The following is a 20,619-nucleotide window of genomic DNA, read 5'->3' as shown; positions in this document are numbered from 1 at the left end:
AAACCATCACGTTTCATTTTTCAGACAACACTACAGGCCAGTAGGTGGCAGTGTTTACCTGTGATGGTGTTGTATGGATGTGTAATAGCAAATTTGAAAAATTTTGAAATTTGAAAAAAAACATATATAGTTAGATATTTGCTGTTTATATACTCTCATGTCTCTCAGGTGCTACAATATTATTTTTGTCCACCAGATGGAGACAAAGTAAAGTTACTTTAAGGGTGATTTAATTTGTGGTGATTTAGTGTGTTTAATTTAGTGTCTTTTTTGTGTCTGATATCAATATTACAAAAGTACACATACCAGATAAAGTCATATCCCATCCCCATCTGTAATTCTTCTCATATTTGTATTAACACTCTTACTTCTACTGTCACTTTACACTTTACATATAAACATAGTTTATATTGTATAAAACACTTATACTTCTGCTGTCATTTTATATATAGAGTTTATAGTTGTATAAAAGATTTTATTTCTAGTCACTTTATATTTTTTATATAATTTTTTTTGTATAGACGTTTAGCACGGGTTCAATTAACACAGTTATATATTTATATTCTATGCAAATGTTTAATTCCTCTGCAAATATTTAATTTTGCTTCATATGTTTTGTTTCATTTCTTTGATTTCTCTGTACACATTTAAATTTACATTTATTCAGCGTATGGTTACTGTGTTTTAAGTTAACTCTCATGTATGTCTAATGTGTGTTCAATGTATGTTACTGCTACTGGATGCTTGAATTTCCTTTGGGAACAATAAAGTATCTATCTATCTATCTATCTATCTATCTATCTATAACCCTTAAACACTGAGCGTATCACTGACAACACGTTGGCACAAGCATACTTTGCGTTACCATAGTTATGTCACAGTTTGTGAAAGCTAAGAAGTCGCACGTCAAAGTCAACCTGTGGTTATATGAGTGGTTTGTGTAACAAACAGAATTGGACCCAGAACTGGACCCAGATGCAGGAACGGTGGTAAGTTACAGTCTTTATTTGAACACATGTAGCACTTAAAATGACATCAACTACTGAGCATGACAAAGACAAAGACTCACAAAATGTGTCAATATGTTTCATACTGTTCCAATTTCAAATCTAACATGTTCATGTACAACTCTGTTTTTGTTTTTCTTCATCTTAAATTGTTAAAAGAGTATTTTAACATGCAGTAAATTGTAAATAACTGCCAGATATTGGAAGATATTCTGGAAACATGGACAAAAGCATTTAGTTCCAGGACATTATCTGGTCCATTTATGGTTAAATTAAGCAAAAAAAAAAGTACAGATGGACATTTTGAGGGTTAGTTTTCAAAGGGTTAAAAGGGCAAATATTGTGCTCCTCTAAAGAAGAAAAACAGCATCAGTTTATCCCTCACATATCATATCAACATATGTGAGCAGATGCTCATCTTTCACTTCATCCTGTAGTTGTAGTTTGTTGCATTCAGCTCCACGTTGTATGATTATGTCTGACGCTGGGGTGTTTGGAGCCTTGGGTAGTTGTGCTCCGTTGCATCTGTGTGAGGCAGTCCTGGTCTCCATTGCTGCTCAAACAATCACAAATATATTGATGTTTTTGGCAGCATTAGTGTCACTTCAAATGTCAATAGTTTGGCTCATTTTGAATGAAAGCAACAACCTATCATCCATAAATCCCTGTTGTCTGTCAATAACATGGATGCTGCTGAAAATATAGAGGGATTCTCTTAATACCTCTGTATGGAAATTGCTATAAATGAAGAGTAGGCCACACGGGTTAGGGTTCACCCACATGAAATAGCTTTGAAGTATGGGGATCATGTTCCACAGCTGCAACATGAACAAGAAAGTTTGACTTCCTTTTCAAATAATTTGAGTAGTTGTGGATTAATTGACACATCCATCTTGCTATAAGAAGGTTTCTTTTACAGTGAATAAACAAATGTTTGCTCAATCATTAAATCATGGACTAAATGAGAATGGATGAGATCAGATTTTATATACAAGAGCTCAGAGCTACAGTGAGAGGTGAATTGATGTTCCCTCGTCTTTTCATCTACAAAATCCATGTTGGTATCCAGATTTCACATTGACGCTGACCTGATTGAAAGATTAAAAGCACACTGGTCATATTAGACAGGGGTGAAAATTATGCAGTGTGATATCATTATTGCATTGTGTTATAGTTATTGTCTAATAACTGCACTGCATGGTTGATTTTTGGTCATCTAACCCATGAATCATTCACACTTCCTTCCCCTTGTGTGTATGTCACATGTTTTGGGTTGAGGATATGTTGCAATCTGGTCAGAATTGTGTTTTCCTGTGAACTGTGTGTTATTAGGAAGTGTTCTTCACTTCTTCAAGTGAAGAACACTTGAGTCTAAAGACCGTGGTAATATCAGGACAAGACAATGGATGGAGTCTCACACACTCAGACTAACCCACTATTTGACATGTCACTCAGCAGAACTGATCTCTACAGTTTCCAGCCTGAGGGTGAGTATAGAGACAAAAAGTAAATATTAATTTAAAATAACAAGTGATCAGTAGTAGTAGTAGTAGAGATTTTCCCCATGTGTTGCCTAAGATTGTGTGTTGTATACCCTACCCTGTGGTTGTTTAAAGGGATAGTTTGGGTTAATTACATTACATGTCATTTTGCAGACACTTTTATCCAAAGCGACTTACAATAAGTGCATTTAAACATTTGGGTACAAACAAGAGCTAGAAGTAAGTAAGTGCTTCAAGTAAGCCAAACTATGAAGTGTTTTTTTTTTTTTTAAATTGTTGTCGTATTATCTTGGTCGAGGTATAGTCGAAAGAAATGTGTTTTTAGTTGGCGGTGGAAGATGTGGAGGCTTTCTGCTGTCTGGATGTCGATGGGGAGCTTGTTCCACCATTTGGGAGCCAGGACAGCAAACAGTTTTGAGTTCTGTGAATGCCTCTGCGATCCTCTCAGTGAGGGGACAGCAAGCCGGTTTGTAAATGCAGAGCAGAGAGGGCGGGCTGGGGTGTAGGTTTTGATCAGGTCCTGGATGTAGGCTGGACTGGATCCGTTTGTAGCATGGAACGCAAGCACTAGAGTCTTGAAGCGGATGCGAGCAGCTACAGGAAGCCAGTGAAGGGAGCGAAGGAGTGGTGTAGTGTGAGAGAATTTTAGTAAGTTGAACACCAGTCGAGCTGCTGCATTCTGGATGAGTTGCAGAGGGTTAGGGTTATGGCACACACAGGGAGACCAGCCAAGAGGGAGTTGCAGTAGTCCAAGCGTAAGATGACAAGAGCCTGGACAAGAACCTGTGCCACCTTCTGGGTTAGAAGAGGCCGTATCCTTCTGATGTGTTCTTTTGAAGTGTGCTTGTACGAGATACGGACACAAAGTTTTTACCCACACACTGCCAGCAAAGCCATCAGGAGCTTAAGTGGATTAAGTGTCATGCCCAAGGACACATCAGCATGTAGACTGGCAGAGCCAGGAATTGAACATGCAACCTTCCAGTTAAAAGATGACTTTCTCTACCACTGAACTACTGTTGCCCAATGTCAACATATGTTATGTAACAACATTATATCGGTTAACACAAAGATTTGGAAATGATTCTCATAATGGCAGCGCTCCCATCTCCTTTTGCAGTGCTGTATGTCATTCCCAGTCTGTCTGTGTGAGTGTGGTGGGCGAGGTTCATGTTCCCAGGCGGCATCAGGTGCAGCTTGTTGGTCAGGATCAGGATTTCTACTACAAACACTTCCCTCTGCCTCAACTCGACGACAGTGTTTCACCAGCTTGTGTATCGCCGTTACTGTTACTCTTAAATTAATCAATTTTAACCCCTTTAAAGGCCAGTTTGTTTTCACAACTCCACTGATTTTTTGTTGAAAAAAAAAAATACAATAATTTCCATAAAATACATTTCAAGGGGAATTTGATTATAATTACTATTATGCCTTGAGATGGGTCAATGATTAGAAGAAACATTTATTTTGAAGCATTTTGTTTTTGCAGTGTCAGATTTTTTTCTTTTTAAAAACTGTCTAATTTGATCATAGCAGCAGAAAAAAATCCACTTCCCTAAAAAATGCTGTAATGTTATATGTTAATATTTCTTTCAATTTTAAAGAAGTCAGTATTTTAAAACTACTTCAGCCTGAAATAATATTATTATTATTATTATTATTATTATAAGGCCCTGAAATGGGTCAAAGATTGAGACATTGATGCATTTTGAGTTTTTCTTATTCTAATTTAATAATCTTAGCCTATAGTGATACATGATGATTTTCACTAGACCTCCTACTACAAATAAAAAAATGTTTTCCCTCCTCCACATGAAATAGGTGAGGATAGAAGTCATGTGCATGACTTCTGTCGAAAGCAGGAATCCATTGTGGCGTCTTGGAGCATAAGGTCAATGATCAGGAAAGCACTGTGGTGACTTTTCTCTGGGCAGCTTCTCTCTCATTTACTTACTGGCCACTGGCCAAACATCTCAATATTCTATTACTTAATAAATAAATTTTCATATGTATATGTATGTTAAATGTGAATTTTAAAATAGCAACTAGTGGAACTACTTTGCTACAATTTAGTGTTGCACACAATCCAGTAATACAGTTGTGCATAGTATACAGACAATACGACACTAAGGTTTTTGAGTGTGTGAAAAATAGTCTGGTGTGTGTTGTGTGTGTGTGTTTGTTAAGACTATGTTACTTCCTGTATACCTTATTCTTGGGCATAATTTGTTATGTTCAACTCTGGAGTCTGCAGTTGTTATTATTTGTTTATATTGTGATGCTGTTGTTAAGAAAACTTTATTTATTACTTATATATTATTGGTGCTGCTGCTGTTGTTGCTGTTCTATAACTTAATATATACATGTTCATATGTATAGTTAATGTCAATTTTAAAATAAATAGTAACGGTGGAACTCTCAAGGTTTTGTGTGCATGTATTGCGGGGGGCCCCTCTGACCCTAACCCTAACCCATGCCAAGAATCAATTTACTGTGTATTTTTTGGTATTCTTTGAATCAACATCCTCAATTCATATTGTCTCATTAGATTAAATGAATTGTTACTCATATTCACCTAAGGGAGCGCTCTGTGTCTTTTGTACATGAATACTGTGACAAAACGGGGTTGAGAGAGCCAGAACAAATTCATTCCTTCTGTACTGTTAAACTGGGATATCTTTTTGATATTATAGTCAGTTACAGTGATTATGCAGGCTGATTTTTTAGGCATGTTTTCAGGGTGATAATTATTCATTATCATTATTTAATAATTTTTAACAATCAAATGGTTGCCAATAATGTTGTCCTCCAACACATTTGATGTATTAACACAATGACATAATGATCATTGAATCATATACTGTAGCTCTTACTTGATGTAAGAGGTACAGTATAGCCGCGTTTCCATCATGGTACAGTTCAGTTTGGTAATCATTTACTTTACGTAGGTGGGTGTGCACTGTGGCAAAAGGCTGTGTCACTGAGATGTGTAGTGTGATGTTGCGCCAACAACAAACAACAACATTGAACACGACACAACAGACAACAACACAACAGACTACAATGGAAAACATCCAGCAACTTTTTTGTTTGTCTCAACAAGATGTCAACCTTTGTATGAGAATAGACTGTGGGTGCAGGGGACTGGCACTTTTCTTTTGCCCAATCAGCTGACTGTCGTGGGTCTAGCTCCACCCATATCATACCATATCATTGCTCTATTACCCCAAGGGAAGGGAAGCCAGTTTTGTTGGTACTATTTCTCATGTAAACACAAAAAAAAACAAAAAACGTTTCACTTGGTGGAAACGCGCATAAAGTTTGCTGCAGGACACTGATTCCATTGTGGTATTTTTTGTTTGTGTTTCAGATCTGAAGCCAGTGAAACCCAGAAGACATTGGTGTATTAAAGTGAATGTTGTGTTCTTGATCTTGCAGAACGCCCTGATTGCCTTTCTCCTTTATAAAGGTAGAACTGTGATGAAGATGTCATTCATTAGAATACATGTTTATGCCAGTACTTGGCTTGTTTCACTCACACCCTCCTCTCTCTTTCCAAGTCTTCACATTGGAGTCTTCCCTGTCTAATCCTGGGGTAGAGAGACTGAGAGCTGAGCAAGTGTTTCTGGATGAAGAACATGGTGAAGGCAACCTCCAGACGTCAATGCACAACAAAAGTCAGGAAACCAAGACCCTAAGAAGCTACCTCTTGTCAATACAAAACCAGGTTCTCTTGAACTTTAAATGGAATGGAATTGTGTGTCACTTTTACACAGTTTGCATTCTTCAGTTTATCAATATTTATTCTTGGGAACATATATGGTGTGTGTGTGTGTGTGTGTGTGTGAAAGAGAGAGCGAAAATGTCTCTTGTGTGCAAACCAATGTCAGTTATGGTGACAAAGGAACAAGATGGTTGTGGCTGGATCCTTGGTTGAGCTGAATGCCTGGTTCACACTGGATGTGTCCTGTGTGCGTTGCTGCTGCACTACTTTCAGGTAGCAGACCTAAAATTAGACCTGATGTATAGCGCTTGTAATGCGTACATCACCTTCTCTATTTTGATGTAACATTACAGTGCCACTTACTTCCTGGCATATGTACTACAGCTTTTTGAGTCGTTTGGGGGGGTTTCGTGTGAATAAGAGACAATTCCTGAAACGATGCTGTGTTTATGGGAAAGTTTTTCAAAACTACAAAGAAAAAGATATTTTATGATTCCTTACGTGTTAGTGTAGATATCGCCTTAGAATCTGTGGTCCTCTTTATCGGCCAGGTAGTCTCCATCCAAGATGCATGTCGACTTCATCTTGAATAAGCTGAGGCCCAACACAATATGCATGTGTGTGTTTGTGTGTGTGTGTGTGTGTGTGTGTGTGTGTTATTCACAGTTGTGTTTCTGTTCTGTTCCTTGGCAACAGCTCAATGGTGTGTGTGGAGAGGAAGGTGTGCTGGACAGGCTGAGAATGAACCAGAACTTTCTGAACACTAGCATCCACAACCTGGAGGATAAAGTGACAACCATCAGAATTACATCAGGTATTTATGTTAGCAACATTCACAGCACCTCTGTGAAGAATCTTGGACAGTGGATAGATAACAGTTGTCTTTCAATGGAAGGTGATGGATTCTGCCAATTTGATCCTTGACAAGACACTTTTCCCAAAGTGTGTCAGTGATTAAGGTGATATGTGATACAAAATCACTGCAGATAAATATGCTCTTTAAATGTGGATGAATGCAAAAACTGCAGTGCAATACACTCAGTGCTGGTCAATAAGACAAGAAAAGCACTTATACATTAATAATGAATACAGACCATTGACCATTTACTCTAAAAAAAAAGTGGGGGATTTTCAGGTTAGTATCATTTTAGGTTATTTGAGTGGGATTTTAGGTTTAAAGTGTGGTGAATAAGTTTATGGTTTGAGCTCATTAACATCTATTATTGCAAGTGGCAAATTTAAACAACAATTTGAACAGGATTATCATTACTTAAAACTCTATAAAATTCTATAACATTTTCCACAGGGCCTCCTGGCTCTCGAGGAGTAGCTGGACCACCAGGACATCCAGGGCCCCCGGGAGACAGGGGTCTCAAAGGTCAGTCAACTTCCTTCAAGTAGCCAAATGTAAAACTCAGTAATGTGCATGATGTCACATGGTCCAATTACACTACCAGGCTCCTTTGGGGTTACTGGACATAGTTTATATCGACTGTGGCTCAGAGATAACCAATGGCAACAAACCCATGGACTTGCAAATATCTGAAGTGTGCTCTGTAGATCAGATTTCACTCTGACCTGATCAGATGAAGGAGAATCATCAAAGAGAGACAGTGCAAACTGATGATTTGCAATAACGAGGGCAGTAAACAATCTATATTGCTCTGCTATAGCAGAGTAAGATGTGACAATAGGCAAAGCTGAGTAAAATAAAGCAGAACTTAGTACGCTGTCTTCAGCATCTATCTGGAACAAAGGCTGGAGCTCATCATTACATCATCATCATTACCTGAATAATTCTTCCCAGGTGACAGTGGTGTTGCAGGAACAAAAGGTGACAAAGGAGAACCTGGAGACCCTGGAGTTGCTGGGAAGAATGGTGGGTTTCTTTACAACTGCTGTTTAATTATCTTCTTATGGTAATGTTTTTAAGTGTTTTATTATTTTCATTATTTTCACAATATAACAAAGAAAACCCATTAACATGTCAAAACCAGTTCAGGAGTCATTTATGTTTGATTCAACCAGTTGTATTGCATTAATTTCATGTTATGTTTAATGTATCAATTATTTCTCCAAATGTCATCAGCACCCGTTATAAATATAACTTGTGCTATCGCTCTTCTGGCCAAGATGACTGCATTCATGTGATCTACTCATTTATTATTTGCCACAATTTGCTTAGGTTGTTCGATGTCATATAAGAGCAGCATTATCAATTTAATTTAAAATATGGTGAAATGACTTACTCGAATGATAATTATCTTTACTTAATGTGTAAAGCTTAATATGCTGTAGATGTTCAGAAACAGTCCTGTAGCAAATACACTTGTGTATTTACTACAATACACAAGTGTATTTGCAGACAGAGCTTAACTCACTCATGTAAGAACCTTTAAAATCCCTGTCTGCTGAAGGCAAAGAAAGGCAGCTTTGTTTCTTGCAATATAAATAGACTGGCCAGATGTGAAAAAGAAGAGCAGATTGAACAACTTTAACAAGTACCTCTCAGGTCAAAATCCTGCTGTTTCACCCTTTCAGGCACATCTGGACCTCCTGGACCTCCTGGAACCAAAGGTGAGATTCCACTTTTGTTAAATTGTCATGATATTACAGTTATAATTACAATAACATGATTAATACTATAAATAATATTACTTTTAGTGAGCGCACCAACAGAGGAATGGATGGATATTATATATAACACTGGCTAGACAGTTTACCCTTCAGTTTTCCCACAATTGCTATACAGACAGCTCCTGCCTTATAGCACTCACTGGAAACTAGCAGCTGCATGTATAGATTAGAATGATTTTGCTGTTATACTTTTGTTTTACAAATATAAGCACAGGGACTGCTTATAACCATCTAATCTTTCTAGTTTCTCTGTTAATACTAGAATTGTCATTTTTAGTTGCTATTATGACAGTAATCTTTTCAGTTTAGAATATACAGTGTATGACAACAGAAGCATAAACATGTCTTTTGTCTCAGTGGTGTTGCTGAAATTGTACACGAATATGTGAATCTCCTGCATTATATATGCTATCTGGTGTGACAAAGTCGAAACATGATACAGCCAGATTATAGAACACTGAATGTAAAAACATTCTAAAAATGATCTCCTCATACTGTGTGTAATGTAACTGATAACACACCTAACTTGTGTGTGAGGGACCCAGCAACTGTCCTGGATTCACACCGTGATGCAGCTTCAGTGAAACTAGAATACAAAGCAATATAACTCAGTCATGTGAGTGTGAAAACACACCACCCCACATCACAATTATGAAATGAGTTTCTCTTCCACATTTTATGCCTGCTCTTCACCCCTGATATTGCTGACATACACTGTCTACAGTTTGCACAGCTTGGATTTCACAGCTTCCACTCTCTCGCTCTCTCTCTCTCTCTCTCTCAGTGAGAATGTCATTAATGAAAATAACCATATAAAAATGGTTCTGGCACAGAATTATGTCTCTTAATAGACTGTATATTAAATACTGCAAATTTAAGTACGAATTAAAAGTGAGGAGAGTGTGAATGACAGAAAGTTGTGCAACTGTCTGTGGACAGGGAAATGTGGAGAAAAGTTGAAGAGTTTGTTATCCATTTGGTAATCATTGACCAACATACTCATGGTACGGTTAATCGTCAGTTAAGGATTAGTTAATCATGAGGTTACATTTCCTAATACTTGTGTAGCACCCTTAGTCTTTAGTTGATAAGAACTATAATAGACACTTCACTAAGTTCAGAAGTTATTAGAATAACTATTAGCATAGCAAAGACAGTGCGTTAAAGGATTAGCATTTAGCTTTGTATTACTAAAATAGCAGTAGTATTTTTGAAAGTCACAATGAAGTCACTCCACACTCCAACCCAAGCTTATTCACAGAATGTAAACAGTGTCCACCATCTTTGCTAACAGTTACGCTAACAGGCACAACTGGGAAAAGAAGCCAGCAGGCGGTGTTGGGCACCGGCAGGTGGTGTCGGAGTTCAGGTTGTTGGAGAGAAATGTTGGACTGCTGCCTTTGACGTGGACAGGGTCACTGCTCGTGGTGTTGGAAGGGTTCACAGCAGTCATTCTCTTTAGACCCTGCCAAGCTGAGCAGAGGTTCCCCTGGGTAATTTTCTCCTCAACTTAAGTTTTTGTTGTTAAGCTTGGCGTTCTTGATGGTTCTCTTGACCTCTTTAATGACCTCCTTCTCCAGCTCAGACCCTGAGAAGAAGATATTGGGGATGTTCTCTTTGCAGAAGGTGATATAGGAGGAGACTACATCCACTTGCACATTGATGTCGTTGGAGGAGGAGAGGAGGTTAAAACAGTCGGTGGACTCATGACATCCCTGGAGAGCAGCAATGCTCTCTTTGGTCCACTGTCTGATGGTTTTGATCGCCTTCTTAATTCTCCTGACAACTGGGATGTAGGCAGGAACAAGCTAGATGGTGTGGTCATCAGGAACAGAACTGTAGCATCTGACCAGTGTCTTCCCCAGGAAGGTGGTGCATACAGAACAAAGCCTTTAAAGGAATACTTCACCAGTTGCATTAAGCTTTGTATTATTAGATTACCAGTAGTATTTTTGAATGATTGTGTTTACTTCCCTCAGTTTCCCATGAGTCTCGAAATAATTGGTACTTGATACCGGTTGCGGTTGAGTGAACACTGACACACTTTGCTGGTCCTGTATAACTCTGGGGGATTTTATTGAGTAGTTAAAACAGAGTCTTGGTGTTATTTTCATTGGAACAGATTAGGCCTGAGTAGTAGCTGGATTTGGTTTGTGAGATGGAGTCTGTGTAAGAGTTTTGTACATTTCTTGGAGGATAGTGAGACAAGTTGTCGTTTCATTAAGCAAAGTTTAGTGGTAAACCAGGGTGCAGTGTGAGGGAAAGAAACAGACTGGGTTATCACTGGAACAAGGGAGTTGAGAATGTTGTTTAAATTGACTGAGAGTGACACTGAATAAGAGGAAGAAATTATCAGTTATGGAGTTCATCAGCAGTGCAGTTGGAGGATGTGAGACCAGAGCAGCAGAATAAATCCAGAATGTGTCCTTTTTTATTGGTGGGAAAATTGGAGAACTGATGGAAACCAAAACTCTTGGGGCAAGATGAAAAGTCTCTGGTGAGAGGAAGGCTAGGCTGGCTAACGCACTGTGATTGACAGCCCGGCCAGCGTCTCTGGGAGGTTGACAAGTGATGGACCACAAAGATTACATTACATGTAATTTAGCAGACGCTTTTATCCAAAGTGACCTACAATGGAATTTAGTACAATCAGCCAGGAAAGATATAACAGGTGAAGATTTGTGAGATGGAAATATGTGCTTGACCCACGGTGGATGATGATGATGTGCAGGACAATGGTCTTCTCTAAAATGAGAGGGAGAGAGTATTTTACAATTTTTCTTCCCATTTCATCTAGTTCCACTATTTTGACTTCTAACTTGTCTGTTTACCTTATGTGGACAGTTTTTCACACAGCAGATTTTCATTTGTGGTTTCATCGATACTATCGAAAAGTCAGCTTTTCATTTTCTTCTGGTAATTGTTAAAAATACATTTCTCTACACATTTACTTTAATCACAGATAACACAACTTCAGTACAATACAATAATTGTTTGTTTGGGTAACCTTAAATATGACTCACTTAGTCAAGTGTTTACAGGCACGTTTAAGAAATTTCAATTACAAACCGATAAACAATTGAATCCCAAGCTGTCGTATTAACAGTGGCATGACTCACATTAATTAACAAAACATGAATAGATAGACAGGTCATTTTTGATCTGTTGTAAAATAAATGTATCACTGAATTGTTTTACACAAAATACAATTAATCAACCATTCACCAACATAATTTACCTACAAGTGGAATGCATGTGTGTGTGAGTGTTTATGTGTGTCTGTCTGTGAGAATGTATTTGTGTGTCTGTGTGTGAATGTATTTGTGTGTCTGTGTGTGTGAAACTATTTGTGTGTCTGTGTGTGTTAATGTATTTGTGTGTCTGTGTGTGAGAATGTATTTGTGTGTCTGTGCGTGAGAATGTATTTGTGTGTCTGTGCGTGAGAATGTATTTGTGTGTCTGTGTGTGAGAATGTATTTGTGTGTCTGTGTGTGAGAATGTATTTGTGTGTCTGTGTGTGTGAATGTAGGTCTCATGGGACCATCTGGGAATCAAGGGCCTCCAGGAAACCATGGAATGAATGTCAAGGGAGAAAAAGGAGATCCCGGGTTGCCAGGTAAGGGTTTGGAGCACACACAATAAAGAGCTGGAACTGCTGCTGTTTTAAAGACATCTCTAGCTAATGAATTATAATCATTTGTAACATAATAGAACCCCGGCATTAATATTGTATTAATGTTTTACCTCTGTACTTTGATTTCAGGCCCCCATGGAGAAAAGGGTGCCCGAGGGGACCCTGGTCAAAAAGGTAATCAATCCGTCAGTTGCATTTTGTTCAACAGTAAAATCTAAATATTCACCATCTCGGGATTTTAGTTTAACCTCTCCAATATTATCAAGAAATCTGACTGTTCTACTAACTAGCAAACACTTTCACCGGATGAAACTTTTAACAGATTCAGATCCTGTTGTTAGGGGACATTAGTTAGTGGCAATAATTTGATTGATAAAACATATAAATAATTATTAGTAATAATTATTTATTTATGAAAGTATTTGTGTGTCTTTGTGAATGTAGGTCTTATGGGACCATCTGGGAATCAAGGGCCTCCAGGAAATCAAGGAATGAATGTAAAAGGAGAAAAAGGAGATCCCGGGTTGCCAGGTAAGGGTTTGGGGCACACACAAAGAGCTGGAACTGCTGCTGTTTTAAAGACATCTCTAGCTAATGAATTATAATCATTTGTAACATAATAGAACCCCAGCATTAATATTGTATTAATGTTTTTCCTCTGTACTTTGATTTCAGGCCCTCCTGGACAAAAGGGTGCCCGAGGGGACCCTGGTCAAAAAGGTAATTAGGTAATTATTTAAATAAATAAATAATTGTTAGTAATAATTATTTATTAAATGTTTTTGAAAAATGAGTTATATTAAGTTTATCAGATCGGAGCACCACCCTGGTAACAGGGAAAAGACAATTAAACTATGCCTTTAAACAATCACTGTAATACCAAAATATATCAGTTTTGAAGGTATGATTCATACACTGACCCTCTAAACCCCTGTTTGTCACAGTATTCATGCACAAAAGACACAGAGTGTTCCTTTAAGTGAATAAAAAGTAGGGATGCACCGAAAATTCGGACACCAAAAATTGCGTTTTCGGCCAAAACAGGATGTTGTGATGACGCATGTAGAAACCACAGCCAGCACGCGCCTGTCTGGATTAGAGCCAAAATGTCTGCAGTATTGTATGGGCATATTTCAGTATTTCAGACAAAGCCTCACGGATTGCAATTTGTTAGTATAGGAGGTGCATCTTCAAAGAACCTGTCAACATCGGGACTAATTCACCATTTCAAATCCAAACATCCCGCTCTCCATGCTGATTAAGAGAAGAACACATGGACTCTGCTCTGTCATGGAGGAACACTGCCACCTCTGTGTAGACCCTGTTCAGCCATGTGTACTGCTAAAGCCACTTCTGGGCATTCGTGACCCACGGATGGAGGACCGCTTTGACGGTCCTGGAACAGCACTGTGGGGGCCTGAGACACCTGGTTGCAGTGAAGCACACCGAGGCAGCAGCTTTAGAGAGCAAAACCCGGCAACAGCAGAATTCAGATTCAGGGATAACAAAGTACCAAAACATTTACCTAAAGGGGCTGCATTGTCCTCATCATTCGCTTGTCCTGCTAATGTGGTTCCTACCCGGGTGAGAGATTGTTGTTGTGATCTTCTCATCCTGGCCCTTAACCGGTTAAACCTCGATGAGCATGTAGTTTTAAGCTTGCTATGGCCAAGGTTCAGAGACGGTGCCCAGTCAGGATCACACTGTAGCAGTTCATAGGATGGTTTGCCTGCAAACGCAACGAAAAACATTGAAATGGCTTAATGGATGTGGAAAAAATTAAACTGATTAGGCATTCGTAGGTGGCTGCTAACGGTGTTGTCCAAACTATATTTACTATGTGTAATTTACAACTTACCTCTGTGAAAATGCTTGGAACACCAACATACAGTGGTGTGAAAAAGTATTTGCCTCCTTCCTGATTTCGTATTTTTTTTTGCATGTTTGTCACACATGTTTCAGATCATCAAACAAATTTAAAAGACAACACAAGTTAACACAAAAGGCAGTTTTTAACCCTTAACCCTAACCCTAACCCATGTGATGATTTTATTTATTATTGGGAAAAAACTATCCAAACCTACATGGCCCCATGTGAAAAAGTAATTGCCCCCCCCTTGTAAAATCATTAGGTAACTGTGGTTAGTCAAATCTTTTGGAAAATTTTAGTTGCCACACCCAGGCCTGATTACTGCCAGACCTGTTGAATCAAGAGACGACTTAAATAGAACCTGTCAGACAAAGTGAAGTCGGCCAAAAGATCCCAAAAATGGAAGACATCATGCCAAACAAATGAGAAACAGAGTAATTGACATCTATCGGTCTGGAAAAGGTTACAAAGACCTTTCTAAAGCTTTGGGATTCTAGTGTACCACGGTGAGGGCCATTATTCACAGTGGGCAACCTTCCCATGAGTGGCCAGCCGACAAGAATTACCCCAGTAGCACAGCAACAACTCATCTACAAGGTCACAAAGGAACCCAGAACAACATCTATAGACCTGTAGGCCTCACTTGCCTCAGTTAAGGGCAGTATTCATGACTCCACCATAAGAAAGAGACTGGGCAAAAATTGCCTGCACGGCAGAGTTCCAAGATGAAAATCCCTTTTGGGCAAAAAGAACATTAAGGCTCGTCTCAATTTTGGCAAAAAACATCTTGAGGATCCCCAAGACTTTTGAGAAAATACTCTGTGGACTGACGAGACAAAAGTTGAACTTTTAGGAAGGTGTGTGTGTCCCATTACATCTGGCATAAAAGTAACACCACATTTCAGAAAAAGAACATCATACCAACAGTCAAATATAGTGGTGGTAGTGTGATGGTGTGGGGCTGTTTTGCTGCTTCAGGACCTGGAAGACTTGCTGTGATAAATGGAACCATGAATTCTGCTGTCTACCAAAGAATCCTGAAGGAGAATGTGCAGCCATCTGTTTGTGACCTCAGGCTGAAGTGAACTTGGGTTCTGCAGCAGGACAATGATCCGAAGCATACCAGCAAGTCCACTTTTGAATGGCTAAAGAAAAACAAAATAAAGAGTTTGGAGTGGCCTAGTGAAAGTCCTGACCTGAATCCTATTGAGATGCTGTGGCATGACCTTAAAAGGCGATCCATGTCCGAAAACCCTAAAATGTGGCTGAATTACAACAATTCTGCAAAAGATGAGTGGGTCAAAATTCCTCCACAGCGTTGTAAAAGGCTCATTGCAAGTTATCACAAACGCTTGATTCCAGTTGTTGCTGCAAACGGCGGCCCAACCAGTTATTAGGTTTAGGGGGCACATTTAGGTTTAGATTTATTTTCCCTCCCTTAATAATAAAAACCTTCCTTTACTTGTGTTGTCTTTGACTAATATTTAAATTTGTTTAATGTTCTGAAACATTTAAGTGTGACAAACATGCAAAAAAATAAGAAAGCAAACACTTTTTCACACCACTGTATATGGGGGAGTTTGGTCGAAGGTGACCTCCGGTCTCCTTACTGCAGCTATCTATGCCATGCGTTGCCTCTTTGTTACATCTGAGACATGGCTTGTGCTATTTTTCTTCCAAGCTGGAAAACAATAGAAGCCGATTCCTTTGGTTTTTTCATTTGCGGTGGTCGTGAACACGACTATGACAATTTACTACACAGCAGCTCCTCTCCATCCCTCGGTATACTGCCGACAAAGTATGTAACAATAATTTTACGCACTGCTCCTGCCGAAGATATATGTCCGGGCATTATTACGTCATATTAGCAAGCTCAATGGAAGACCAGCTGTAGACAAATAGGGCATTCAGCAGCAGAGAAAAGGTTGATGCTGATAAGGTGTTGGGGCGGGCTTGTTTGACCTAAAGCATGCACTGAATACCTGTGCAACTTCGAAAGAGTGTTAATCAACTGTTATTCTTCCTCTTTAAATTAAAATTCACAAGGATCAAATTGTGATCAAATATTTAAAAGGAGGTATAACCTACTACTGTCTCAGAAAAAATAGTAGGAAATAGAAATGGATTTTGTCCAAATCATGACACGCAAAGTTGTGTAAAGAGGAGAACATATTCAAAGTTGTGAAAGTGTCATTGCTGGAGTAAAAGGATCTGTCTAAAAATCGCGCCCTGTGTCAGCTGAGCTTGACACAGCTCCCCTGCGACCCTCCTGTGGAGGATACAGCAGTTGATAGTGGATGGAATTAGGAGAAAATGGAAAGAGGTAGAACAGTCAGGTGATGGAGAGAGAAGGCAGAGCAACAGGAGTAGGTTGAGAAAGATGAACTAATTTTTATACTGTTTGACTTAAGATTTAATTTTCCAAAACTCAAAACATTAGATATAACATAATACATCATCGTACATTAGATGCAATATCACACTGTTTTAACATGCATGCATCTCGAAATGAAATAAATTAAGCTGTCTATTATAGTCTATTATAGGACTTTTTATTTAAAAACAATCCTCAGCATCCTGAGGCTAAGCCAAGGGTGTTCTTAAAGACTAGAAACACCCACACAAACAAACCCTGTCTCTCAACAACCCTCTTTCACGCTGTTTCTCAGGTGAAACTAACAACCTCAAGCTGGAGGGGTAAATAATCCAGTGTTCAATTTAAAGACTCTCTGTAGACAGGTTTCAGCCTCACAGGCTGAATACTTGTCCAGTCGTCTACAGCTAACTACATACAAATAGGTATTACCTTTTACTTTTTAACTGTATTTACTGCTGTAACACAGTTGTAACACCCAGTTATGGGACTAAGGGCTACTTTTTATTTGATCTCTCATGTTGATTTGTAACTGTACCTGTTTATACATTAGCAAAGTCAAGTAATGTGTCATTTTTTATAACATTTGATTTTGTTGTCTTGTCACCAGGTGAAATTGGACCAAGTGGTTTGCTTGCAGGTGAGTGTACATCTTTCACTTATTAGCAGAGTATACAGTATTATCAATTTTATAGTTATTAGTTATTCTCACACGTTCACATCAGAGGCTTGTTTCAACAACACCAAAATTCTAAAAAGTTAAATTATTAAAGTCCCTGTAGAGTGATAATGAAAAATAAAAATCACACCTTACCAAATTTCTATGATTAAAAAAAGTTGCTATGCGTTTTAAAAATGGTTTTAAATCATATAAAAATCAACTTCATGCTCTGCTCTGAGATGGTGGGGCCACACGCTCACACTATTCTAGTTTACCTGCTCAAGTTTAACAACATATTACACTTAAACAGGGTTAGTGAGTCTCTCTCTCTCTCTCTCTCTCGACGTAATGCCTGTTTGTTTTCGCTAGTTCTTTCTGTCTTATCTTATTCAACACAGTGAATGTACGTCTTGTCCCGGGGAAGTATCGAGGCCGGGTGGAGGTGAGGCATAACGGCGTCTGGGGAACTGTTTGTGATGACAGCTTTGACACCGTTGATGCCAAGGTGATCTGTAAGATGCTGGGTTTCCAGTCTGCCATAGCCAGCTTCACTGCCAGCCCAGGTAAGAAGAATTCTCCCTAAACCAGTTTGAGGAGTGCCTACATTCAAATATTTTCAGATTTCCATGTGTTTGTAGACATGTAGACATTGTTGGAAAGCTTAGAAATCTGTAAATAACTCAAAATGCCCCTCAGGATACTTGTACCTGGGTTTTCCATGGCTGGGCACATATGAACAATTGTATTTTTTTTGTGAATTCATCTTTTATTTCAATGCTATGAGAGGCGTCATATAAGTGATTTATTTTTACAAGTATAATTTTAAGGAGATTAAAGTTGAGGGGGCAGCTGTAGATATGTGACCAGTTGCTTAAAAATGATGGGACTACTGTGATGCCTCTGTACCACACTTCCACTCTGCAGTCACATTTGCACAGAGGTGTCACCAGCTGAATTAAAAGTGCAGGTGAATTTTAAAAATAAATGTGCTTTGTTCCAGTCAGTCATCATTATAATAGTTTATTCCTGTCCATAGGGACAGGTAAGATCTGGCTGGATGACCTACGGTGCCTGGGTACAGAGGAGGACATCTTTGACTGCCCTCACGGTGGAGCTGGAGTTACCAACTGCCAACACGTCGAAGATGCTGGAGTGCATTGTATCTAGACTAGAAGTGTGTGTGCAAAAGACAATCAAGTAAAACAGTACCAATCAAATAAAACACCAAGCATATTACATTTGGTTTAAGTAAATCAATTGTCTGTCTCTCTGTGGTGTTTTAGTCTAAACCATGTTCTCTTCCTGTTCTTAAGATTTCCTGTCTGTGTTGTGAACCATCACATTCTCTCTACCACATGAGTTTGCTCTGTATCACCAAACAAAGATAAATAACTGATGTGCTTGAATACTAATCATCATTCATCTCATTCCATGAACCATCCACATCAACACAGAGCCACTTAAATGTAGTTTATTTTATTTGATATTACAAAAGTGTATCCATCTTTGATCCTTCTAACTCTTAAGTATATTATCTTTCTTGTTTTTCATCTTTATGAAATTTATATTCATATTTCCTTTTATTTTTTCTGGGAACCCTCCGGGGCCTCTTCATAGAACCCTTGGGGTCCTAGTTCTGTTGATAAACGTTGTTCAAACTACTACTATAGTTTATCAGATCTCTTACGTTTTTTTAACTCAGTTAAAAACTGAGTGAGATTTTGTGGGGAAGGGCAGGGGTAGGTGATGGGGGGGGTTATGATTCTGTGTTGTAGGTGGCAGATTTTGAGGCCTTCAGGACAGGGGTAGGGGCCTGACATCTTTGAAAAAGACAAATGTAACAATAAATATATGTATGGTCAGATATAAAATCTAGAAATTAAATATCACAACTAAAAGTAGCCTCCTGACTAAAATGGACTATCCAACGATGAAATTGCATTTACTGCAACTGCTATTTCAAAATATATATATATATATATATATATATATATATATATATATTCTCTTTTCTTTTCGAAATAGCAGTTGCAGTAAATGCAATTTCATCTCATCATCAATCTCAAGTTATTGCATAATAAATGTTAAAGGGATAGTCCACCGATTTGCAGGTGGCTTTGTATTGCTAGAATAGCAGTAGTATTTTTTTTTTTTTTTAAATTGCTTCCCTCCCTCAGTTTTCCACTGAGTCGAAACTAAAACACCAGTTCTGCACTTTTTAGACTCACCCATAGGGGGACGAGACTTCATTCCCAGAATGTAAACAGTGTCCGCCATCTTTGCTAACAGTTATGCTAACTGGCTCTTGCTCTGCAGACTATTCAGCCTCCTTCTATGAGTCTTTACTGTTGAACTTTTGTGTACACATGAATGAAGGGTAATAAAACAAAATATAGCTTTATAATTCAAAGGAAAATGTTTTAATATAAAATAAACAAGACAAATCTAAAAGAAATTATGAAACAGTGGCGACAGAATCTGATGTGACAGCTGGAGGTGTCTGGAAGAGGAGCAGACATTGGATGGTGTGTGTGGTGTGAAGATTTTCTCCAAGACTTGATTCAACAATGCTCCTAAAAAGGTAAAAAAAATAAAAAAAATACAATTACACATGAAATATGAACATAGATTTGACTTTCTACCAGGAAACAAACCTTTCAGCAAAATATGCCAACTGAGTTAGCTGTGAACATTCTAATTTTGTCTATATAGGCTATGAACAACATTAGATGTTAGTACACACTGAAAATGACCGTGGTGTGAAAACATTGACTTCTTGAACAAATATGGATAACATTTATTTACATTATTCTCAAGCGAAAGCAAGGTGGCTTTACTCCGCTATCAGTTTACTTATGTTTCGTACGTATAATTGTCTATCAAACATTACTTGGACAATGTTGTCGCTTTACTGCCGACAACTATATGACATCGTAAACAATGTGAGTAGAAATAGAGTGGAGTTTTAGCTTCAGTCTTACCTCTCAGTGACGTCTTTGTGTGAAGACCGTGAACCCTCTGAGTTTCCAGCTTTTCCATGTCTTTAGTGTCTTCTCCAAAACTCAAAACAAGCTTAGCCTAGCTTAGCCTTCAAGCATCAGGCTTGCACCGCTCTGAAACTCTGACTGGCAAATGATGGGAACTTACTACTTGTCCTTTCCTTGTTTTTACTGCACATCCCGGTACAATGTAGCACCATAGTAAAACAAC

The 20,619-nt window shown here is 38.5% G+C and overlaps 1 protein-coding gene across 1 annotated transcript; it reads left to right on the top strand.

The window, feature by feature from the left end:
• The first annotated feature begins 2,342 nt into the window (after positions 1-2,342).
• Positions 2,343-18,645, top strand: LOC131471812 (macrophage receptor MARCO-like). Its single transcript, XM_058648580.1, has 14 exons — positions 2,343-2,494; positions 5,880-5,978; positions 6,070-6,236; positions 6,930-7,047; positions 7,540-7,611; positions 8,041-8,112; positions 8,775-8,810; positions 12,400-12,486; positions 12,634-12,678; positions 12,949-13,035; positions 13,180-13,224; positions 17,359-17,388; positions 17,808-17,972; positions 18,446-18,645. Exons 1-14 carry the CDS (start codon positions 2,410-2,412, stop codon positions 18,574-18,576), a joined length of 1,239 nt encoding a protein of 412 aa, XP_058504563.1. The 5' UTR covers positions 2,343-2,409; the 3' UTR covers positions 18,577-18,645.
• Positions 18,646-20,619: the final 1,974 nt, after the last annotated feature.

The sequence above is a fragment of the Solea solea genome, chromosome 13, assembly GCF_958295425.1.
Source record: "Solea solea chromosome 13, fSolSol10.1, whole genome shotgun sequence".
Classification (NCBI taxonomy): Eukaryota; Metazoa; Chordata; class Actinopteri; order Pleuronectiformes; family Soleidae; genus Solea; species Solea solea.
This window is presented reverse-complemented; position numbering and strand designations above follow the sequence as displayed.